The 26,945-nt window shown below is 47.9% G+C and overlaps 1 protein-coding gene across 2 annotated transcripts in view; it reads left to right on the forward strand.

Annotated features, from left to right (window-relative positions):
* ITGB7 (integrin subunit beta 7) overlaps positions 1-26,945 on the forward strand; it is a 108,278-nt gene that overhangs the window by 25,197 nt on the left and 56,136 nt on the right. For both annotated transcript variants that reach the window (XM_083169604.1, XM_083169605.1), the window contains exons 2-5: positions 7,976-8,063; positions 14,489-14,562; positions 18,264-18,465; positions 26,586-26,756. In XM_083169604.1, the coding sequence (XP_083025730.1) occupies positions 7,976-8,063; positions 14,489-14,562; positions 18,264-18,465; positions 26,586-26,756 (535 nt within the window). The remainder of the gene's footprint in view (positions 1-7,975; positions 8,064-14,488; positions 14,563-18,263; positions 18,466-26,585; positions 26,757-26,945) is intronic.

Here is a 26,945-nt window from a genome sequence, read left to right on the forward strand (position 1 = left end):
TAATTTGGAATATTCTTGTAAAAACTCTATATTGAATTCAAAGAATTCTTCATTTAAAAATAAAAATCTTAAAGTTGTATTTTACAGTTGTGGTGTTTGGGGAATAACAATTGTCTACTCTTTTGCTTATTGTATATTTTTACAGATGTATACATTTTTGTATGCAACTTGCTTTATAGTCTTTTGTGTTCTTATTACATAGTTTGTATAGTTATATTTTGCAATGACTTAAAAATATTTAATGATTATTAACCTGTTAACCGTGTATTCTTTTGGCTGGTTTATTATTATTAATAATAATAATAATAATAATAATAATAAACTATTCGTTTGGGGCAGATTAACTAATTATCTGGGTTTTTAGCACTGCTAATCCTCTAAACTATAAATCACATGTAAGGACAGGGGCAGAGAAAGGAGCCCAGCTCTGTGACATTTAATAAGTGACTGGGACATAGCTATACCAGGATATACTTTATTTAGGAAGGACAGAATGGGAAAAATTGGAGGAGGGGTTGCAATATATGTGAAAAAATATATAAAGACTACCTTAATACAAAGTATTGAAGAAAAAACGGAGGCCCTTTGGGTGACCATAGAAACAGGGGAGAAGGCGATTCTTCGTATAGGGGTGATCTACAGACCACCAGGTCAGGAAGAGGAACTAGACAAGAGCCTATTGCAGGACATCAATAAAATGGCATTAAAAGGAGAGGTGATAATCATGGGAGACTTTAATCTACCTGATGTAAACTGGGAGCTGCCTGTTGCAAGTTCCACCAGAAGTAGGGACATGCTGAATTCCTTGCAAGGAGCATCCCTCCAGCAATTGGTGAGGGAGCCCACTCGAAAGGACGCAATATTAGACTTAATACTTACAAATGGTGACAGAATATCTGACATAAATGTGGGTGAAAATCTGGGATCCAGTGACCATCAAGCAGTATGGTTCAAAATAAAGACAGAGACTGACTCATCGCACACAAAAACAAAGGTGTTAGATTTTAGGAAGGCTGATTTTGTAGAGATGGGAAACTCTGTAAGGGATTCTTTGGCAGAGTGGAAGAACTTGGAAGGAGTGCAGGATAAGTGGGAAAAATTAAAAAGTGCAATTCTAAAAGCAACAGAACTTTGTGTCAAAAGATTTAGGAAAAACACAAGAAAAAGAAAGCCATTGTGGTTTGCAAAAGAAGTAGCAAGTATTGTGAAAGCAAAAAAGTTGGCCTTTAAGAAATTTAAGCAGACGCAGAAGAATGAGGACAAAGAGGTGTATCTTGTTAGGCAGAAGGAGGCTAAGAAGGTAATCAGATGTGCAAAAGCACAGGCTGAAGAGAAAATGGCCCAGTCAGTGGGTAAAGGTGGGAAAACTTTTTTTAGGTATATAAGTGAAAGGAGAAAAACAAAAAGTGGAAAAATTAAACTGAAGACAGAGAGTGGAAGTTTTCTTGAGGGGGACAATGTAATAGCAGATAATATTAATAATTATTTCTGCTCAGTATTCACTGCTGAAAGAGAGGGGAAGGGGCCACAGTTAAGTTGCAAGTATAGTCAGAAAACTGAGGGAGAGACAAGTACATTTACAGAGGAGAAAGTCCTCACAGAACTCTCAAAACTGAAAGTGGATAAATCAATGGGGCCAGATGAGATACATCCAAGGATACTAAAAGAGCTTAAAGGGGAGCTGGTAAAACCAATAACAGAATTATTCAACCAGTCACTAGCTACTGGAGTAATCCCAGAGGACTGGAAAACAGCGAATGTAGTCCCACTGCACAAAAGTGGAAGCAAGGAAGAGGTAAGCAACTATCGACCAGTGAGCCTTACATCAGTAGTAGGGAAATTGATGGAAACACTCTTAAAACAAAGAGTTGTAGAATATCTCAAAACCAGCAATTTACAGGATCCAAAACAGCATGGGTTTACTGGGGGAAGATCATGTCAAACAAATCTTATTGACTTTTTTGACTGGGTGACTAAAGTAATAGATCAAGGTGGGGCTGTAGATGTAGCTTATCTAGACTTTAGTAAAGCTTTTGACACTGTCCCACATCGCAGACTGTTAAATAAACTTGAAAGCTTGGGATTGGATTCTAAGATAGTTGAATGGATAAGAGCGTGGTTGCAGGACAGAAAACAGAGAGTTGTAGTAAACGGAGTACAGTCAAAGGAGGGAAAGGTTACAAGTGGAGTACCCCAGGGATCTGTACTTGGACCGGTGCTTTTTAATATCTTTATTGGTGATATTGCAAATGGAATTGAGGGTAAAATGTGCCTTTTTGCAGATGACACAAAGGTATGCAACAGGGTAGACACACCAGGAGGGGTAAAACAAATGATTGAGGATCTAGGCAGATTAGAGAAATGGTCAAGAGAATGGCAACTACAGTTTAATGCCAAAAAATGCAAAATCATGCACTTGGGTCTCAGAAATCCAAAGACTCAATATAGTATAAATGGCACTATAATGGAAACTACTGAGGAAGAGAGGGATCTAGGTGTCACTATTTCAGGGGACTTAAAAGCAGGTAGGCAATGTAACAAAGCAATGAAGAAGGCAAGTCAGATGCTTGGTTGCATAGGGAGAGGTATCAGCAGTAGAAAGAAAGAAGTAATAATGCCACTGTATAGGTCATTGGTACGACCTCATCTAGAGTATTGTGTTCAGTTCTGGAGGCCATATCTCCAGAAGGATATAAATACATTAGAGACTGTACAAAGAAGAGCAACTAAAATGGTGCATGGCCTACAACACAAAACGTACCAGGAAAGACTAAAAGATCTTAATATGTATACTTTAGAGCAGAGAAGGGAAAGGGGGGACATGATAGAAACTTTCAAATATATCAAGGGCTTTAACAAGGTACAGGTGGGAGACATTCTTCACAGGAAGAGGAGCAACAGAACACGAGGACATGCACTGAAACTAGAGGGAGGAAGATTCAGGGGAAATGCGAGGAAGAATTTTTTCACAGAAAGAGTAGTAGATAAGTGGAATAGCCTCCCAACAGAGGTGGTAGACGCAAATACAGTAGTACAATTTAAACATGCTTGGGATAAGCACATTGATATCCTTACAAAAAAATAAGGATCAAATATGGTTTGAGGTAACATGTTTAAAAAAAGGGACAGACTAGATGGGCCAAGTGGTTCTTATCTGCCGTCAAATTCTATGTTTCTATGTTTCTATGTTTAAGTGTAATGCTTGCTATAGACGTCATTTCACTTCTCCATCGGGAGTCGTAGGCTACAATGACACAACGCAATAACAGGATGATGTAGATTTTCCAGGAACAACATCCAGAATGCATCTTGGTAAATCTGACAGCTTCATAGCCCCCACAGAAACCTATCTGCGGTCACAGACTGTGAAATGGACACATTTTGTCCAAAAAAACATAAATAAAACTTGTGGAAACCATTTTCTTGTGTTGACAATTTCCATGTTGCCCTTTTGTACCTACCGACCCACTGACCCACTACCTTTTCATGTCAAATATATGGGCTGTCCATCTAATTTGTGTAGATCTACAGCATGGATGGGGAACCTCAACGAGGCCGGTCTGAGTGGCCCTCCCACCCGCCCAGCGGCTTTGCCAGGCATCAAGTACTGGGGAATCTCGCGAGAGGATGGTAGTTCTTGCGAGATTCCTCTTAACCAACAGCAGCCAGAGACTTTCAGTCCTATTCAGCGACAGCCGCTGGAGCGTGGGACGGCTGCGGCAGGCCAATTTGTGAGATAAATTTTTACATATGGCCCCCGAAGGATTTTTTATCCATACAAACGGCCCTTGGTACAAAAACGGTTCCCCACCCCTGATCTACAGTATTACATCACACTCACCTGTAGGATTGTTAGAATATTGTGTGTTTAAAAAAAAAATAATTATATCAAACATTTAAACTGTTAGAACAACCCCTTTCAGCTCACACTACCGACAGAACCTAAACAGATCAACAGCTTTCCAGTCACTTGTATTTCTGCAGAACTAGCACTGAATGGTGTGTAAAGGGTTATGGTATGGCTTACCGGCAGTCAAGATTCCGACAGTCGTTTCTCTGACATCGGAATCTCGACTGTCAGGAGCATTGAAGCCCCTGTGGGCTCAGCTCTCTCCACCTATTCTATTCTCCCTCTATGGGTTCGTGAAATCCCCACGAGCAAAAATAGCCTGTGTAAGTCAGGATTCAGACTGTCGGGCTCCTGAAAGTCACAATTCCAAAGTCAGAAAAACGACTTTCGGAATCCCGACAGTTATAGAGAAGAAGTCTGCAGGAGAAAATTTGTCCACACAGCACTGGAAGCTCCACACACCACTGGACGTCCACACAGCACTGGAAGCTTTACACAGCACTGGAAGCTCCACACACCACTGTAAGCTCCACACACCACTGGACGTCCACACAGCACTGGACATCCACACAGCATTGGAAGCTCCACACAGCACTGGAAGCTCCACACACCACTGGACGTCCACACAGCACTGGAAGCTTTACACAGCACTGGAAGCTCCACACACCACTGGAAGCTCCACACAGGAGAGTTGTTGAGCTTACACAGGACAGAGGATGCCTTCCACAATGCACCTTAGCCAAGGCCAAGAATAAGATTACACAGCGCACTCTGTGAGTCCATCCCACTTATAACACCCTTATATACACAATTTGTCACCTGCACTAAAGAAAACACCTAAGAATTGATTTGATTTAACATCCACAAATGGTGTGCCTTCATAGAGATAATTGTTGTGAACGGAAATCTTGAATCTGTCAACTCTTGTTAATACTCAATAGCAAAGTTGTGTCAGTGCTTGGAAATAAGGCCGCAAATGTACATTACAACCCAAAATTGTTTTACACATCTAATGTCAGAGATTTATTATAATGAATGTCTATATAATTTCAAAAGTCTTTTATTTTATATTCTTATTCCACTATGTACAAAGGCAGTGGCGTAACTATGAAAATCGCGCCAGCCGAAAATTTTGGCAGCGCTCCCCCAGCAAAGATAACAGACCCCCCCCTGCTGCCCATGCCCTCGTGCCTTACCCTCCGCTCTGCTGCGACCGGGACCCGCAGATTTTGTCTCCTGCCCTGGCTTCTGCTGGTATGAAAACGGACCATCACAAAATGTCTGCCCCAGTGGCGTAGCTACGTTTTGCCCCCCCCCCCCCCCCCCGACGCCGCCCTGCCAACCACCCCCCCCCCCAGTTACAGAGAACCGTGTGCTATATGGGGGCAGCCATTTTGTGGTGGTCCTCAGCAGAAGAACGGAGCCGCCGGGACCAGCGAGATAGGTAAGTCTGCGGGGGATTGGGGGGAGGGTGTAACTATAGCACCGCAGCCCCCGGCGCCCCCACATGCACAGTGCCCCCCCCCCGAGGTGGCGGGGGCTGCGGTGCTATAGTTACGCCGCTGGTCCGCCCCCATACAAACTGTCTGCTGTATGGGGGCGGACATTTTATGATGGTCCATTTTCATTTCAGCAGAAGCCAGGGAAGGAGGGGAGCCGGGACCGCTGCGCAGACAGGTAAATCTGAGGGTCCCGGCCACAGCACAGCGGCATTACAATAGCCCCGCAGACCCACGGTGCCTGCACTTACACAGCTCCTCCCCGCGACCGCAGGGGATTATTGTAGAAATGTGTATCTTGTGTATACGGGGAGATTTTTCTCTTATTTTAAAGTGATCTGTCTAGATCACTTATTCTAGATTGTTAGCTCCTTGGAGCAGGGCCCTCTTCTGTCCTGTTCTCACTGCGCTCTTTTCTCGCATTTCAGTTACAGCGCTCTCAAACTCAGCAACTGTCTATACCCGCATCTCTTCTCATGTGTAATTATTCATCTCTTCCAATGACATGCTGCCTACAGACATTTCAAACTATTACTATATATGGAGCTCTGACTGTTTACACACAACTGCGAGGGGGTAGGACGGCGAGGTTGGCTTTTCCTTGCCAAAAAAAGCCATACTTACCATCCAACCCCCCCTCGTCAGCCACATGCCAGGGCATTGAACACCACCCAATGTGGGTGATTCAAATATATATATTAAAAGCAATATAGTTAAAATAGATGAAATGTGCCTCTTCACTTACTGCCTGTGGTAGTCTTGCTGTGTTCTGTGCGTGCTGGGGCCAGGCTCCTCTGCGATTCTGCGGGCGATGGCCGGGCGAGGCGACGATCTGGGCTGGCTAGGCCTGCTGGTGCTGGGCCCCGGCTGCGGCCTGCCCTGTCAGTGTCCGTGCTGCACCCCCTTTTTCAAGGGGCCGGGAACACCACACTGCTGGCCTGTCTCTCCTTCTTCTCCTAGCGTGCGCGGCTGGCGGAGGCAGAGCAGGGGCTGCGTGTCAGTGTCAGCATGTGGAAGGGGGGGGGGTGCCAGTGCACGATAATAGGCTGGTGGCTGGCCGGGCGGAAGAGGCTAGCCCGGGCTGCAGTGCCAGGGCAGGACGGCGGGCAGCAGTTGTGCCAGGACCAGGGCTGCCATCAGAAATGGTGGGGCCTTGGACTGACAAAATAGGCAGGGCCCCCCCTTTCTATTGTGCCCATCGCACACACGGCTTGCGCATGCCCCCTCCACCCTATGTCAGTCCCATTCTCCTTCCCTGTGTCAGCCATGTCCCCCCTTCCCCAGTGTCAGTCCACCCCCCCCCCTGTGTCAGCCATGTCCCCCTTCCCCTGTGTCAACCATATACCCCTTCCCCAGTGTCAGCCCTGTTCCCTTCTCCCCCTGTGTGAGCCCTGAAAACCCCTCCCCTGTGTAAGTGACAGCTTTGTTTGGTCACATACCATATATGTTGGATCACTATAGTGTATCACAGTCCTCCCTGCATCCTGCATGATGAAGCCCCGGCCAGCTCCTCAGTCAGCGCTGCCTGCTCCATTGCCTCCCAAGCAGGTTCGGAGGAGCGCAGATTACAAGCAGCTCGGCGCTCTCCTCTAGGTCACTGAGGAGAGCGCAGAGCTGCTGCTGATCGGCGCTCCTCCGCCTCTGCTTGGGACTTGGAGTCAATGGAGCAGGCAGTGGCACTCAGCATAGCGGAGGAGGGGGGAGAGGGGGCTGCGGCGCACCCTCTCTTCTTCTCGGCTCCTGGTGCTTGCGCTCCACCGGAGCCATCCTGTATCACCATTGAAAGTGGTATGTGGGACCTGCTGCCACCATTGTTGGGGGGGCGCATGACCTGAGATGACCCACTCCTGCTGGCTTGGCTGTGCAGTGTGCTCAGCCAATGTGTGCTGGCGGCCAATGCGTGCTGTAGGGACAAAACGGCCCGGGCCCTACCCTCTGTCAGAGCGGCTGGGCCAGGAGACAGTTGTCCCCATAGCACTCCCCCTACTAACTAAGACCAGGTGCCGGTGAAGTTGTCGCCCCTAAGCATAGGCTGCCACCCTAGGCAATTGCCTAGCATGCCTATGCCTAGGGCCGGCTCTACTTATCCGAATATCCGTTATCCAAATTATTCCGAAAACCATACATTCCAGAAAGTGAAAAACATTTTTTTTTTTTTTTGCTAAAAACATACTGGGGACATGATATGTAACTGGCACTAAATATGTGCCTGAGATAGTACACAAATTTTGTTTCTTGTTTTGAAACCTTGATTTTTGAACAAATAAAATATATTTGTGTGTATTTCACGTGGTTGATGTATTTATACAGCATAAATGCAAGATACTTCAAAATATATAATTTAAATATTAAAATATTCCGAAATACGGAATAATCCGTTATCCAAAATTCTCCTGGTCCCGAGCATTTTGGATAAGGGATACTCAACCTGTATGTGCTTTCATTGTAAGAGTAAATAAGTCTTGCTAGATTGTAAGTAAATATTCAAATGTTTAAACAAGCGTTCAATGGTAAAGTTAGCCACATTTTATCTGAATGAATTGTTCATAGTTATTTGGCTAAATTTAAACTAAAACTGTTGGTGCCTTCATATTCTGACTCTGAGTATATAACTGTTGTTTTCCAGAATATGGCAATTGGAACTGTCATTTGGGCTATTGGGTTCCTCTTGATCGCTGGATCATCTGGAAACAAAGTGACAACACATCAGCCAGGTAGAATGATCATTCTGATCTAATATTGTATGAAGAACTGCTACAAATACTGTTTGCTATGTTTGTATGTGTGCTATTGGCTATTCATTAGAAAATATAGCAAGTGGAAGCCGCCTCCATAAGCTGGTGCAGCTGTACTGCACTTAGCAGTAAGGTCCTGGACCTGCATTGCAGTCATTTGTATGGGTATGGATTATCGGATAGACTAGGTCGACATGCATTAAGGACGACAGGGTCATTAGGTCGACAAGCATTAGGTCGACATGGGGAAGGTTGACAGTCAAAAGGTTGAGATGAGTTTTTTTTGTCCCAGTCGACACGGACAGGGAAATGTAGCACCGCGTCCCCTTGCATGGCTCGTTGCCCTCGCCAAGCTTCGGGCTCGCCATGCTTCGGGCACAGTGTGTTGTTACGCTCGGCACACTACCATCATGCGCTAGTGGATGGTAGGGCATGAATGGCTCAAAAAACGCTAATGCTTGTCGCCCTATTGACCCTGTCGACCTGACCCATGTCGACCTCCAGTCATGTCGACTTTCCTGCATGTCGACCTTCATGCATGTCGACCTAGTGGTGTCAACCTAATGCTTGTAGACCTAGTAACTGTATCCCATTTGTACAGATTCGCTGAGGGAGGTGTTGTTGGTGGAGATCCAGACATGAGGGCACATTACCCATCTGTGGGGGCAGTGACCACTCTGCATATTAGGGTCACATTGCTTGGTCTGGGGCAAAAATATTTGTAGACAAATTGATGACACAAAGTATTTTTGCAAGTTTTAAGAATATAAACCTACAGGAAATTGCACATTCAAAAACAAAAATGATTTAAGTCTTGTTACAGCATATCAAGGGAAACCACAAGCACCTGTGCTCCGTTTAATGGAGTTATCATTTCTGTGAGCCCATATTTTTTGTGGTTAGACTGGAGTACATGTTGCATTGCCTAAAACATAAATTTGCTTCTAATTGTTATATCTGCCACACCGTCAGAGCCTGAACGTTGTGCTAAGTAGCAATGTATACAACTTATCTTTCAGCAATGGGGAGGGCGCAGGGTGGAAGCACTGCCTAATCAGGTGGTGCAGCCAAACACATAAAGGGATATAATCCAGCGCTTAACATACATGGACTCTAGATGGACGCTGTGAAATTATTCCTTCCACCAGATATATTCAGGGAAATTGAATGGCGTACCAAACTCACATAAACATAATGTTTATTGAAGCATATCAAGGTATCTTTAAAATGCTTTGTACCCCAACTCACAATATATGGAAGTTATGATTTCATATAAAGGTATCTTTTGGGGCCACCAGGGAAGTGTCTCCGCTAAAGTATGCAGTGCGTACCCTAACTCACTGGTAATAGTGCTGAGATGCTCCAATAAAGGTTTCTTTCAAGACCTTGCAGCATGCGGTCATAGACAACTTTACAAGACTTCCATTTTTTTTCATTAATTCGATAAACAAGATAAAACAAAATTTAAAAACAATGAGGGTTTCACTGGAACTGCTGGACAATAGATAGGGCTGATGTAACAATATGGTCTACAACCTGGAGAGAGTTCTGGAATGTCCAACCAGGGAGTATCCGACCAGTGCCACGATCTCTAAGTCAGTAGTCCAGTGTAGTGCTCCTCTGCTCACAACACGTTTAAATCCCTACTGGGATCTTCCTCAAGGTGTCAATCATAACTTCTATATATTGCGAGTTGGGGTACGAAGCATTTTAAAGATACCTTGATATGCTTCAATAAACATTATGTTATGCTGACCATTTTATGGGCGTCCCCATGAAAGTAATCATTGGATGGTCAACGACATACTGTATGGGCAACCCGGTGGCGTTAAGATACTAATTCATAGCAAGGTCTTGTGCATGTGTGCTCTGTGTAGTTTCTTGATAAGAAGGCTGGTTCATTCTACTGATGCTGGCATGCTTTTCCCTAAACTGGTTATCCTTACCTGCACCTTGCATAGTGTTTGTATTGTTCTATCATTGTCCTCCATTGTCAGAGTGACGCCAGTGGCTGCGGGGTATGCTGGGAATAATCCATGTCAGATCCCACACACAGCGGTGCAGGGAGGAGCCCATAGACTTCTATGGGGTAATGTTCAACAGAACCCCGCCAGAAGGGCTTTAGTGCATTCGTTTCTGGGTAAAAACCCAGAAAACGAGGGTTTTACCGCATTTATTTTTTAGTACATACCATCCCATCTTTTACTGATTGCCCATACAATACTGTGTTTATTCAACTGTGTCCAAGGATTCGGCATGAAAAGCCGGCGGTCGGGATCCCGGCGTTCAATATCCCGACGCCGGAATCCCGAACGCCTAAATCCCGACAAGGGGGGGGACATGGATGCCCCCCCCCCTGCAGGCTCGCTGCGCTCCCACGCAGCGGGCCCGGTGCCTCGCTACGCTCAGTACACTAATTTATTCTCCCTCCGAGGGTGTCGTGGACATCCACGGGGAGAGAAAGTGTCAGGATTTCGCGTTCGGGATTCCGGCGTCGGGATTTTGAACGCAGGGATCCCGACCGCCGGGATTTAAACTGCATCCCGTGTCCAACATGTTCTAACAACACTGTAGTAAATGAATTAATTTTACAGTGTCCAACATTGTCACATTTATAGATGTTTTTATGGGCTTGTGAGAATTAAGAAAAAAAAATAGCTTTTTGAAACCACACGTACAGTAATCAGAGAATGGAGTGGAGCCTTCAGATGTACTTTCTATCTACTGCAGTGCAACTTTATTAGCCAGTATTAGCTGGACAGTTTTTAATAGAAGCTTGCTCTCTGCATGAACAGTAGGTAAGGCTGTGGGAAAATATATAGTTTTTCTGGTACTTGTGTATTTTGGCGGCACCCGATTTGTGCATCGTACGATGATCGTATCGCATCGCATCGCATGCCATGTACGCGATGGCATGTGATGCGATGTAACGCGATTTTGACCCCCTATACGATGAAAAATCGTATAAGCACCCTAAAGGGTGCTTTTGAGCACCCTAATGGGTGCTTACAGAGTTAAATGCACCCCCACGCAACCCCCCTCTATAAACGTGAACCCGAAGCGTGGCGAGCGCAGCGAGCCCGCAAGGGTCGGCGGTACGCGTCCTACGACCTTTTCATACCCCCACTATCCACGTCGGCGTGGAGTTGAGAATAGATTAGTGTGGCGAGCGCAGTGAGCCACCGAGCCCGAAGCGCGGCGAGCGAAGCGAGCCCCGCGAGGGGACGCGGATACCTTCACAGGTAAACGCGTCACTCGCTGCGCTCGCCACGCTTCGGGCTTGGTGGCTCGCTGCGCTCGCCACACTAATCTATTCTCCACGCCGATGTGGATAGTGGGGGTATGAAAAGGTCGTAGGACGCGTACCGCCGCCCCTCGCGGGCTCGCTGCGCTCGCCACGCTTCGGGTTCACGTTTATAGTGGGGGGGTGGCGTGGGGGTGCATTTAACATTGTAAGCACCCATTAGGGTGCTTAACATTGTATAAGCACCCATTAGGGTGCTTATACAATGTTTAATCGCATCGCATCGTATGGCATTGTATGCCATGTACAATGGCATACAATTTGAAAATTGTATGCCATCGTACACTAACCACCGAAATCGCGTCGCATCGCATACCATCGCATGCGTTATGGTATGCGATGCGATGGGCGCCGCCAAAATACACAAGTACCGTTTTTTTTCTAAAACCAGTAAAGAATGAGTTGGTATCTCAACAGTTATGATTATCAAAACAACATTTCCACTGTATGAAAGGGGAAGTAGTATATATTCTTTGTTCTTAAACCGCAGAACAGTATTATAGAAATGTGAGAGACAGAGGAGGTCACGTATGTGAGACTGGAGAGGAATATACACTCTCAGAATGAAACACACTGATCATACTTCAGTTTTCTGAGTCTTTACAGCATTTACCTATATAAGCTCCAGAATGTGATGTGTTCTGGAACTTGGAACTGGTGGGTTACACACCTATAAGTCCCATAAGTCCCAATGTCTTCTCATTCCGTTTTGTAAGTGAGGCTCAAGCAAACAATGTCTTATTTACATCAATCATTTTTATCGGGGCCATGTGCCCCCCTTGCCCAGCCCCAGCAGCCACTCACCAGAAAAATGGGCTCATTCCGCAGCATTTTAGACTTTTTGACCATGAGTTTCTCCTCCATGTTGGCTGCTCCTACTGTATTTGTATGCAGGCATACCTCCCAACTGTCACGATTACAGCGGGACGTACCGATTTTCGGGTCCTGTCCCACTGTCCCACCCGCGGCAGGCATTGACCCGCTGCGGGGGGTGGCAGTTGGGAGACCCCCCCAATCTAATAGAATAGACGCTGTGCGCACGCGCACAGCGCCTATTCTCGTATGAAAATGAGGTTACGCCCCGCCCCCTTTTCGGGTCCCTATTTCATCATCACAAAAGTTGGGAGGTATGCACAGTGGAAATTCCCGGATAGGTCACCTGACTACATTAAGCAACGCCCCTTTCAGTGAAACACTTTTTTTTGCCGTATTTTCGGCTACAAATTTTTTCATTTTTTTTTCCAAGCCACGTCTTTAGGCCAAGCCACCAGAGCCGGCCCTAGCCTAAATGACGCCCTAGGCAAGATTTTGGCTGGTGCCCCCTAGCACCGCCACTAGTTCTGCCTCTGACCCTGCTCCCCTTTCCCAGCACCATCAACCCTCATCATAGCAGTCATCATTTTGGTGCTCCTACCCGCAATATTTTAAATAGAAACAATGCACACATTTGGTGTGCAGCCCAAACAGGGATGTGTTCTTGCTGGGAAGGGGCATGGTCACACAATTTTCCCCCCAATTCAAATTATGCCACACAGTAGTGCAACTTTATTCACATTATATCATGCGATGGTGTCCCTTATTCACGTTACATCACACTGTAGTACCACTTTACCTTATATACATTACTCCTCACATTATTCATATTATACCCTTAGAAAAAAATCCTGAGAAAATATTGTATTTTAACCACTGGGCCCTCCCATCAGACTTTGGCCTGGGTAATTTGTACTCCCTACCCCTTTCTCTCGGCACCCCTGATAATACCACACCATAATGCCCCTTACACATGACACACATTATTAATGTCCTTATAATGTCCTTATCCTTCATACACATAATGACACACATAATGCCCCTTACACATAGGTTGCACATTATTAATGCCCTTATACACATGACACACATAATGCCCATTACACATATGTCGCACATTATTAATGCATTTATACATGACACACATAATGCCCCTTACACATATGTTGCACATTTTTAATGCATTTATACATGACACACATAATGCCCCTTACACATATGCCAAACACTATTGCACAACCAACCCACCCGCAGACAGCACTCGCACAGAAGCTAAAATCTGTGACCTCTGCCTCGGCTTGGATATAGATGTTTCCTCATACATCTTGTCTCAATAGGCCATGCAGCTATTTCATATGCAGATACAGCCTCACTCACACACAGAATATAGGCATGCTGCATATCATTTTAATCAGCAGAAGCTGCAGATGCCCCTAGGCATTCCAAATGCCCTAGGAAATTGCCTAGTTTGCCTATGCCTAAGGCCGGCCCAGCAAGCCACTAAAAGTTTGATTGGGCCTGGCAGAACTCTTGGCATATGACTGAGTAGAAATCAGTAATGATTGTTCTGGAACCAAACAATAGTGGAAGGAATTGTATATAAATATTGTCCTCTATGAGATTGCACAGGAGACACGGGGACTCTCATTTCCTCAGGCCTGAAGGGGATACGTGCCAACAACAGCCAATCAGCTACTGTCAGTTTATAGATTATGATACATAAATACTAGCTAAAAACTAGTTTTTATGGGCAACTTCTTTTCTTTTCCTATTTAGAAGGTGTAATGCATGTCCATATCATGAGTGAGCTCCACTTGTATGTGTAGTGACATGCCTGTCCAATTGTATCCCTGTGATTACTGTAAATGTCCCTTTGTGCTATACAAACATAAATAGATACATGTCTGAACAAGATATATGTTAAGGTGCCCACACACTTATGCGACGGAGGGAGAAGTCACACAAGAATTCCCTTGAACTGCCTGGGAGCATCACGGGCGGCAGGATCGCATGCAATGTATCGCATGCTGTCCTTTTGCATGCAATATATCAGAGGTGACCCCATTCCCCGCTGCCGGAACTTACGTGCAGCAAGTCCGATCTCCAACTCCGATCCAATGTGCAGGGGAACGCGCATCGGAACGGATTGAAGACTAAACACATGAGATTTAAGATTTTTTAATAAACATTTCTCAGTCGGAATTAGATGGAAAGAGGCCAAATAGCTGTAGTGTGCGAGCGCCTTACGAATCTGATTGATGTAACGCACTATCTTATCATGTTGCAGATATCTGTACACACACATTATCCTGCTCAGAGTGTATCAAGTCTCATCCAAGATGTACCTGGTGCTCAGCTAAGGTTAGTACATAGGTTATCATTCCACTCACACACTTGGTCTATATATTCCATACTGTCAGGATCAAGTATTATTCAAATGCATTATGTATAAAGTAGGTCATTCATACAATATAATAGAAAACAGTATAGTAACATGATTTTGCTAGTAAATACTATATTTCATATAGAAGGTCATTGTTCTAGGTTGAAGAGAACGGGCAGCTGACTTCCAGCGATGCCATCACGGGTGCGGGGTGCATTCCCGTGGGCACGTCCATCCACCGCCTCCCCATGACCTGCGCCCACACGCCCTGTGCCTGCACTTGCAGTTCGCCGCACCCGTTTGCACCCGGCATCTGCACATGCGTAAACCTCAAACATCGCTCACCGCTGCAAATTCACAACAGTGTGCAAGAACCAGAATAAGGTCCTAACTTCCTTGCAGATAGGTCAAAGGAATAAATTGGTGCATCGCTTCCCTCAAATCAGTACACAGCGGTGTAAACAGGGGTGTGGCCTCACAGCAGTGCCACAAATACAGGCCATGCCCCTTTTCACTAAACCAAGCCCCCCAAAATTATGGCATGCCGCAGGCACTGTCCCACTACACTGAAACCGAATGTTGGGAGGTCTGTGTGATATATATTACTAAACAACAGCATTGTAGCAGACACAGATACTGCGTTAAGTGGTTGCTACAAAGGGCAGGTCTTCTTATAAGAGTTGCCCTTTGCGATGGCTGCTGCTCCCTGGATTTCAGGGTTTATAACTGCATTACCATATAGTTGCAGACACAATTGCTGAAAAAGTCTCACGGAAGGCTGACACTGCATCCAATAGAATCAGGCCTTATGAGCGGCGAGCTTTCTGCCCTGCACGACCATCTCATCCATAACTTTCCCTGGCTGGTTTTCTATCCCAATCTGCTCCTGTCTGTGTCTGTGAATATTCTGTCTGTGGAGAAAGTAACTGTTAGTGGGGGGCATTTTGTGCAATGTTTCTACAAGCACCATGTGTGACACATTGCATAAGTTCTTGAGGTTTTCACATCGGAAGTTCTCAAAAAGCAATCATTTCCCTGTCTGTGAAAATGATCATAACTGAAAGCTCTGCTGTAACCATTCCTGTCAGTGCTTATGTTACTGAGTATGTAAGATTGTCAGAGTACACAGTAACATAATGTTACACTGTTACATTTTTTGGGGAAAAAAATGAATAAGAGATTGATACATTTACATTGAATCATCAGCACCATTTCCCAGCACTGTACCAAGTATAGTAACTCTATAGTAACTGCTTTCGGGCTCATCTACATTTAGGTATAAGTCATTTTAAAAGATTTCTCTCAGATGTAGCAGTACACACCCGCGCTTCTAGGTGCCACATTCACAATCTCTTTTCACAATCTCTCCATTTATGGAACTAGACACACCCTTTGGGTAAGGCATGACACGCCCACTCAGTGGGGCGCTGTGTAAAATTCTACTACCAACTATAGTCTCACTGAAATTAGTTTTCAAAAGTAGGCAAGTATGGCCCAAATTGCAGGTGAATGACAGCCGGTCCGGACCATTTGAGTGATCCTAACAGGAGAAGCAATCTGCAAGATTGCTTTAAGCTCCAGGCAGGCTTGGCTGGGATTGCATGCAATATATTCCATCCCATGCTCCCATCCTATGGAATGCTCTTCCATGCACAATAAGACTCTCCAATTTCCTCCAAACTTTCAAGCGTTCCCTAAAAACTCACCCCTTCAGGAAAGCCTATCATATTTTAGTTCTACACGCATAACCCTCTGAGGTACTTATGTATTATATAGCTTCCCTTCTGGACTGCTATGCTATTACTGGTGCCTGTCCTTGTGTTTCCCTCCTATGTCCCTATAGATTGTAAGCTTGCAGCAGGGCCCTCCTACCTCCAAGTCTGTCTGTTGTTATCCAGTTTGTTTTATCACTGTCTACTATTGTAAAGCGCAACGGAATCTGCTGCGCTATATAAGAAACTGTAAATAAATAAATAATAAATTAATAAATATATTGAAGGTTCGGTGTTGCGCTAATAAGTATAAAGGTGCCCATACACGTTACAATTATTGTTTACAATATTGGATACAATATCGCATCTCATCGCATCTCGGTTTTGCGATAAGATGAGATGAGATCTAGTACAAAAAGTATGTGCAGCACATACTTTTTGTACTAGATCTCATCTCATCTGATCTCATCGCAAAACCGATATGCAATGAGATGTGATATTGTATCCAATATTTGATACATTAATTGTAACGTGTTTGGGCACCTTAAGTAATGAAGATCTGCTTGTATTATGTAGAGCAGTGGTGGCCAACCTGTGGATCTTGAGCCTCATGCGGCTCTCCCCCTTGTAAAGTGCGGCTCCTGCTCCCGCTGCTGCCCGCCGCCCACCGTCTGTCCCAGTCCCCCCTGCTGCCGGTTCCCTGAATCCCTTCTCATTCTGAGGGGAGGAGAGCGCGCATCGTGCATCTCTCCTACCCCTTACTGTGCATCCTTGTGACTGGGCCGTCCGCCAATCAGAGCTCGTGGGCCAGCAGCCAATCAGGAGCCGGCCAGCGAGCTTCGATTGGTGGGCGGCCCAGTCACAGGGAAGTGAGGGGAAGGAGACGCGCGGTGTGCTGTGCTCTCCTCCCATCGGTGACATGACAGGAGGACTGCAGGGGGACACCAGACTGTCCTCTCCTCGCCTGGCAGCAGCAGCAACAATGGTGAGTGCTGCTGCTGGGAAATTTGCACTGTGGGGGCATAGCAGTTTGTGGCACTGTGGGGGCATAGCAGTTTGTGGCACTGTGGGGGCATAGCAGTTTGTGGCACTGTGGGGGCATACCAGCTTTTTGGCACTGTGGGGGCATACCCGGCACCGTGTGGTGCATACCTGGCACCGTGGGGGGCATATGTGTATCTGGCACTATTGGAGGCATATTTTTATCACACCCACCCAAGGGGTCAAAATAGACTACGCCCCTTTTTTTGGCGCATGCGCCTTCGGCGCGAGCATGATGTCGGCTCTTTAGCTTGACTCGATATTTTTCGGCTCTTTACCTCTGACCGGTTGGCCACCCCTGATGCAACTCAAGAGTCCACTGAGTGCGACTTCTCCATGGGGAGAAGTCGCTTACGTTTATGGGGGCCTTAAGTATATATATATAAATGTCTCTTCTGAAAAAAACAGAATGATAAAGAGCAAGATTGTAAAGAATTACAGATAACTTGTAATGTAATTTGGGTATTTAGAACCTCAACAGTGGTCCTGTAAAACTAGTAAGGTATCTGCATTTGATATTTGTATGTAAAGTGTACATGCTGGGTACATACTGAACGATGTGCACCCAGCGTAACATCACAACGGGAGAATACACACTTGCCAATGCCGGCAGTGATAGAGCTGCATTCCGCCGTGTGGCCCCTTCTTGCAATGTCCTTCATCATACTGCATGTGCAGAAGATGGCGGATATCAGCAACGACTAACCAGAGGGCGCATTGGGAGCAACCTAGAGCATACATATTAGATGATATTAAGATTTTGTTATTCCGTGAAAATTGTTAAAAATATCGTCTAGTACGAATCCTGCGGATGGTAAAACAAAAGTCCAAAATAACATTTACAGAAGTCCAGTATTTGTAGACAATACAAAGAAATAAGGAAACACTTTTACTATAAGTAATAAACATCTGCTTGTATTATGTAGAATTTTACAAAAGGAGGGGAGTCAGAAGGATCTCGATGTGCCACACGTCTAGAGCTTCTCCAACGTGGATGTGATGAAGAACATGTGATAGACCCAAAGGGACTTGTTGACATACTGGCCAATGCACCGCTGAGTGACAACGCTGATCAGGACACCATCACTCAACTAGCTCCTCAGAAGGTTCATCTGAAGCTGCGCCCTGGTGAGACCCATATACACTGCCATATGCTGGGCCATAGCCTACTGCGCCCTGGTGATACCCGTATACACTGCCATATGCTGGGCCATAGTATACTGCGCCCTGGTGAGACCCGTATACACTGCCATATGCTGGGCCATAGCCTACTGCGTCCTGGTGAGATCCATATACACTGCCATATGCTGGGCCATAGCATATTGCGCCCTGGTGAGACCCATGTACACTGCCATATGCTGGGCCATAGCCTACTGCGCTCTGGTGAGACCCGTATACACTGCCATATGCTGGGCCATAGCCTACTGCGCCCTGGTGAGACCCATATACACTGCCATATGCTGGGCCATAGCCTACTGCGCCCTGGTGAGACCCATATACACTGCCATATGCTGGGCCATAGCATACTGCGCCCTGGTGAGACCCATATACACTGCCATATGCTGGGCCATAGCCTACTGCGCCCTGGTGAGACCCGTATACACTGCCATATCCTAGGCCATAGCCTACTGCGCCCTGGTGAGACCCGTATACACTGCCATATGCTGGGCCATAGCATACTGCGCCCTGGTGATACCCGTATACACTGCCATATGCTGGGCCATAGCCTACTGCGCCCTGGTGAGACCCGTATACACTGCCATATGCTGGGCCATAGCCTACTGTGCCCTGGTGAGACCCATATACACTGCCATATGCTGGGCCATAGCATACTGCGCCCTGGTGAGACCCATATACACTGCCATATGCTGGGCCATAGCCTACTGCGCCCTGGTGAGACCCATACACACTGCCATATGCTGGGCCATAGCATACTGCGCCCTGGTGATACCCGTATACACTGCCATATGCTGGGCCATAGCCTACTGCGCCCTGGTGAGACCCATATACACTGCCATATGCTGGGCCATAGCATACTGCGCCCTGGTGAGACCCGTATACACTGCCATATCCTAGGCCATAGCCTACTGCGCCCTGGTGAGACCCGTATACACTGCCATATGCTGGGCCATAGCATACTGCACCCTGGTGAGACCCATATACACTGCCATATGCTGGGCCATAGCATACTGCGCCCTGGTGATACCCGTATACACTGCCATATGCTGGGCCATAGCCTACTGCGCCCTGGTGAGACCCGTATACACTGCCATATGCTGGGCCATAGCCTACTGTGCCCTGGTGAGACCCATATACACTGCCATATGCTGGGCCATAGCATACTGCGCCCTGGTAAGACCCATATACACTGCCATATGCTGGGCCATAGCCTACTGCGCCCTGGTGAGACCCATACACACTGCCATATGCTGGGCCATAGCCTACTGCGCCCTGGTGAGACCCATATACACTGCCATATGCTGGGCCATAGCATATTGCGCCCTGGTGAGACCCATGTACACTGCCATATGCTGGGCCATAGCCTACTGCGCCCTGGTGAGACCCGTATACACTGCCATATCCTAGGCCATAGCCTACTGCGCCCTGGTGAGACCCGTATACACTGCCATATGCTGGGCCATAGCATACTGCACCCTGGTGAGACCCATATACACTGCCATATGCTGGGCCATAGCCTACTGTGCCCTGGTGAGACCCATACACACTGCCATATGCTGGGCCATAGCCTACTGCACCCTGGTGAGACCCATATACACTGCCATGTGCTGGGCCATAGCATACTGCACCCTGGTGAGACCCATATACACTGCCATATGCTATGCCATAGCATACTGCGCCCTGGTGAGACCCATATACCCTGCCATATGCTGGGCCATAGCCTACTGTGCCCTGGTGAGACCCATATACACTGCCATATGCTGGGCCATAGCATACTGCGCCCTGGTGAGACCCATATACACTGCCATATGCTGGGCCATAGCCTACTGCGCCCTGGTGAGACCCATACACACTGCCATATGCTGGGCCATAGCCTACTGCGCCCTGGTGAGACCCATATACACTGCCATATGCTGGGCCATAGCATATTGCGCCCTGGTGAGACCCATGTACACTGCCATATGCTGGGCCATAGCCTACTGCGCCCTGGTGAGACCCGTATACACTGCCATATCCTAGGCCATAGCCTACTGCGCCCTGGTGAGACCCGTATACACTGCCATATGCTGGGCCATAGCATACTGCACCCTGGTGAGACCCATATACACTGCCATATGCTGGGCCATAGCATACTGCGCCCTGGTGAGACCCATATACACTGCCATATGCTGGGCCATAGCCTACTGTGCCCTGGTGAGACCCATACACACTGCCATATGCTGGGCCATAGCCTACTGCACCCTGGTGAGACCCATATACACTGCCATGTGCTGGGCCATAGCATACTGCGCCCTGGTGAGACCCATATACACTGCCATATGCTGGGCCATAGCATACTGCGCCCTGGTGATACCCGTATACACTGCCATATGCTGGGCCATAGCCTACTGCGCCCTGGTGAGACCCATATACACTGCCATATGCTGGGCCATAGCCTACTGTGCCCTGGTGAGACCCATATACACTGCCATATGCTGGGCCATAGCATACTGCGCCCTGGTGAGACCCATATACACTGCCATATGCTGGGCCATAGCCTACTGCGCCCTGGTGAGACCCATATACACTGCCATATGCTGGGCCATAGCATACTGCGCCCTGGTGATACCCGTATACACTGCCATATGCTGGGCCATAGCCTACTGCGCCCTGGTGAGACCCATATACACTACCATATGCTGGGCCATAGCATACTGCGCCCTGGTGAGACCCATATACACTGCCATATGCTGGGCCATAGCCTACTGCGCCCTGGTGAGACCCATATACACTGCCATATGCTGGGCCATAGCCTACTGCGCCCTGGTGATACCCGTATACACTGCCATATGCTGGGCCATAGCATACTGCGCCCTGGTGATACCCGTATACACTGCCATATGCTGGGCCATAGCATACTGTGCCCTGGTGAGACCCATATACACTGCCATATGCTGGGCCATAGCATACTGCGCCCTGGTGAGACCCATATACACTGCCATATGCTGGGCCATAGCATACTGCACCCTGGTGAGACCCATATACACTGCCATATGCTGGGCCATAGCATACTGCGCCCTGGTGAGACCCATATACACTGCCATATGCTGGGCCATAGCATACTGCGCCCTGGTGAGACCCATATACACTGCCATATGCTGGGCCATAGCATACTGCGCCCTGGAGAGACCCATATACACTGCCATATGCTGGGCCATAGCATACTGCGCCCAGGTGAGACCCGTATACACTGCCATATGCTGGGCCATAGCCTACTGCGCCCTGGTGATACCGTATACACTGCCATATGCTGGGCCATAGCATACTGCGCCCTGGTGAGACCAATATACACTGCCATATGCTGGGCCATAGCATACTGTGCCCTGGTGAGACCCATCAACACTGCCATATGCTGGGCCATAGCATACTGCACCCTGGTGAGACCCATATACACTGCCATATGCTTGGCCATAGCATACTGCACCCTGGTGAGACCCATATACACTGCCATATGCTATGCCATAGCATACTGCGCCCTGGTGAGACCCATATACCCTGCCATATGCTGGGCCATAGCATACTGCGCCCTGGTGAGACCCATATACACTGCCATATGCTGGGCCATAGCATACTGTGCCCTGGTGAGACCCGTATACACTGCCATATGCTGGGCCATAGCCTACTGCGCCCTGGTGATACCGTATACACTGCCATATGCTGGGTCATAGCATACTTCGCCCTGGTGAGACCCGTATACCCTGCCATATGCTGGGCCATAGCATACTGCGCCCTGGTGAGACCAATATACACTGCCATATGCTGGGCCATAGCATACTGCGCCCTGGTGAGACCCGTATACCCTGCCATATGCTGGGCCATAGCATACTGCGCCCTGGTGAGACCAATATACACTGCCATATGCTGGGCCATAGCATACTGTGCCCTGGTGAGACCCGTATACACTGCCATATGCTGGGCCATAGCCTACTGCGCCCTGGTGAGACCAATATACACTGCCAAATGCTGGGCCATAGCATACTGCGCCCTGGTGAGACCCATATACACTGCCATATGCTGGGCCATAGCATACTGCGCCCTGGTGAGACCCATATACACTGCCATATGCTGGGCCATAGCATACTGCGCCCTGGTGAGACCCATATACACTGCCATATGCTGGGCCATAGCATACTGCGCCCTGGTGAGACCCATATACACTGCTATATGCTGGGCCATAGCATACTGCGCCCTGGTGAGACCCATATACACTGCCATATGCTGGGCCATAGCATACTGCGCCCTGGTGAGACCCATATACACTGCCATATGCTGGGCCATAGCATACTGCGCCCTGGTGAGACCCATATACACTGCCATATGCTGGGCCATAGCATACTGCGCCCTGGTGAGACCCATATACACTGCCATATGCTGGGCCATAGGATACTGCGCCCTGGTGAGACCCATATACACTGCCATATGCTGGGCCATAGCATACTGTGCCCTGGTGAGACCTGTATACACTGCCATATGCTGGGCTATAGCATACTGCGCCCTGGTGAGACCCATATACATTGCCATATGCTGGGCCATAGCATACTGCGCCCTGGTGAGACCCATATACACTGCCATATGCTGGGCCATAGCATACTGCGCCCTGGTGAGACCCATATACACTGCTATATGCTGGGCCATAGCATACTGCGCCCTGGTGAGACCCATATACACTGCCATATGCTGGGCCATAGCATACTGCGCCCTGGTGAGACCCATATACACTGCCATATGCTGGGCCATAGCATACTGCGCCCTGGTGAGACCCATATACACTGCCATATGCTGGGCCATAGCATACTGCGCCCTGGTGAGACCCGTATACACTGCCATATGCTGGGCCATAGCATACTGTGCCCTGGTGAGACCTGTATACACTGCCATATGCTGGGCTATAGCATACTGCGCCCTGGTGAGACCCATATACACTGCCATATGCTGGGCCATAGCATACTGCGCCCTGGTGAGACCCATATACACTGCCATATGCTGGGCCATAGCATACTGCGCCCTGGTGAGACCCATATACACTGCTATATGCTGGGCCATAGCATACTGCGCCCTGGTGAGACCCATATACACTGCCATATGCTGGGCCATAGCATACTGTGCCCTGGTGAGACCCGTATACACTGCCATATGCTGGGCCATAGCCTACTGCGCCCTGGTGATACCGTATACACTGCCATATGCTGGGTCATAGCATACTTCGCCCTGGTGAGACCCGTATACCCTGCCATATGCTGGGCCATAGCATACTGCGCCCTGGTGAGACCAATATACACTGCCATATGCTGGGCCATAGCATACTGCGCCCTGGTGAGACCCGTATACCCTGCCATATGCTGGGCCATAGCATACTGCGCCCTGGTGAGACCAATATACACTGCCATATGCTGGGCCATAGCATACTGTGCCCTGGTGAGACCCGTATACACTGCCATATGCTGGGCCATAGCCTACTGCGCCCTGGTGAGACCAATATACACTGCCATATGCTGGGCCATAGCATACTGCGCCCTGGTGAGACCCATATACACTGCCATATGCTGGGCCATAGCATACTGCGCCCTGGTGAGACCCATATACACTGCCATATGCTGGGCCATAGCATACTGCGCCCTGGTGAGACCCATATACACTGCCATATGCTGGGCCATAGCATACTGCGCCCTGGTGAGACCCATATACACTGCTATATGCTGGGCCATAGCATACTGCGCCCTGGTGAGACCCATATACACTGCCATATGCTGGGCCATAGCATACTGCGCCCTGGTGAGACCCATATACACTGCCATATGCTGGGCCATAGCATACTGCGCCCTGGTGAGACCCATATACACTGCCATATGCTGGGCCATAGCATACTGCGCCCTGGTGAGACCCATATACACTGCCATATGCTGGGCCATAGGATACTGCGCCCTGGTGAGACCCATATACACTGCCATATGCTGGGCCATAGCATACTGTGCCCTGGTGAGACCTGTATACACTGCCATATGCTGGGCTATAGCATACTGCGCCCTGGTGAGACCTATATACACTGCCATATGCTGGGCCATAGCATACTGCGCCCTGGTGAGACCCATATACACTGCCATATGCTGGGCCATAGCATACTGCGCCCTGGTGAGACCCATATACACTGCTATATGCTGGGCCATAGCATACTGCGCCCTGGTGAGACCCATATACACTGCCATATGCTGGGCCATAGCATACTGCGCCCTGGTGAGACCCATATACACTGCCATATGCTGGGCCATAGCATACTGCGCCCTGGTGAGACCCATATACACTGCCATATGCTGGGCCATAGCATACTGCGCCCTGGTGAGACCCATATACACTGCCATATGCTGGGCCATAGGATACTGCGCCCTGGTGAGACCCATATACACTGCCATATGCTGGGCCATAGCATACTGCGCCCTGGTGAAACCCATATACACTGCCATATGCTGGGCCATAGCATACTGTGCCCTGGTGAGACCCATATACACAGCCATATGCTGGGCCATAGCATACTGCGCCCTGGTGAGACCCATATACACTGCCATATGCTGGGTCATAGCCTACTGCGCCCTGGTGAGACCCGTATACACCGCCATATGCTGGGCCATAGACTACTGCACCCTGGTGAGACCCATATACACCGCCATATGCTGGGCCATAGCATACTGCACCCTGGTGAGACCCGTATACACCGCCATATGCTGGGCCATAGCCTACTGCACCCTGGTGAGACCCATATACACCGCCATATGCTGGGCCATAGGATACTGCGCCCTGGTGAGACCCGTATACACTGCCATATGCTGGGCCATAGCATACTGCGCCCTGGTGAGACCCATATACACTGCCATATGCTGGGCCATAGCATACTGCGCCCTGGTGAAACCCATATACACTGCCATATGCTGGGCCATAGCATACTGTGCCCTGGTGAGACCCATATACACAGCCATATGCTGGGCCATAGCATACTGCGCCCTGGTGAGACCCATATACACTGCCATATGCTGGGCCATAGGATACTGTGCCCTGGTGAGACCCGTATACACTGCCATATGCTGGGCCATAGCCTACTGCGCCCTGGTGAGACCCATATACACTGCCATATGCTGGGCCATAGCATACTGCACCCTGGTGATATTCCTGCAACACATTTGCAGCATTGATGCAGATCTGGAAAACATCACCTCCTCAAGAAAGGCTGCTCTATGGGATGTTGTCCATAGCAACCAATCAAATTCTACTTCTTATTTATTTAGCACCTTCTACAAAATAATAGATAGTATCTGATCGGTTGCCCCTAGCAACATCAGATCTGAAATAGAATTCCCATCGTAGTAAATTTCCCCCTTACAATGGCCGTCACAATTGGGACACAGACATGGTTCCTGCAGTCGGTGGCTGATACACACCACAAAAATCAATTGCTTCGCGTGCTCATTGTGGCAGTGATGTATGCAGTTTACCGATAATCACTCAGTTACACAAACATCGGCATTGTGTATAACCACGAATCAGGACCAACATGCATACATAATACGGAGGTTCTAGTTCTGGGAGGTGTGTCTCTACCTAGCAGTACTGCACATATGGATAGCATGACATGGTTTTATACAGATCGACTGGGAAATGAAGGTGCTTCAATTGTTTGTAATCTCGGGTTATGGTCACTATCTCGACCCTATTTAGGTCAACATGCATTGGGTCGAACACTAAAGGTCGAAACGGCTTAGGGCAGGCTGACACATGAAATATGTGGACATGGCTACGGTTGGCAGGGTTGGAAAGACGACACAAGCAATAGGTCGACCTTCAGTGGTGGAAACCAATGACCCATACCCGTAATCTCTTTAGTTGAATAACTGGTTGTTTTCGCTAGTCGCATAGACTTTGAGAGCATGTGGTTAAATATTTATTGTAATATATATGCTACAGTTCGTTGTCTCAGGCTTAGATTGACCATGTTTGGTCCGGGTATAACAGTCTGTTTAGTGCTGTCACTTCTTGGATTGCAGGGGAGAAAATAAAATTTCAAGTGCAGTTCAAACGTGCCGAGGGGTACCCCATTGATCTCTACTACCTGATGGACATGTCCTACTCTATGGCGGATGATTTGGAGAATGTAAAGAAGCTGGGAAGTGACATTCTCCAAGTGTTACACAAAGTCACCAAGTCCGTACACATTGGTATGATCCAGGTGACAAATTGACCGTTACTGTGAGTGGAGATGGGCAATGAGCAGTATCAACATTTTACATTAGATACAAGTAAAATTCAACCACAGCTCTATGCCCAACTCATTGGTCCGTCTTAATTCCATTGCAAAGTATGATATCCAGATACCACGCAAATGGGCAAGAAACACAAGCTAACAT

The sequence above is a fragment of the Crinia signifera genome, chromosome 2, assembly GCF_055691185.1.
Source record: "Crinia signifera chromosome 2, ASM5569118v1, whole genome shotgun sequence".
NCBI classification, from domain to species: domain Eukaryota; kingdom Metazoa; phylum Chordata; class Amphibia; order Anura; family Myobatrachidae; genus Crinia; species Crinia signifera.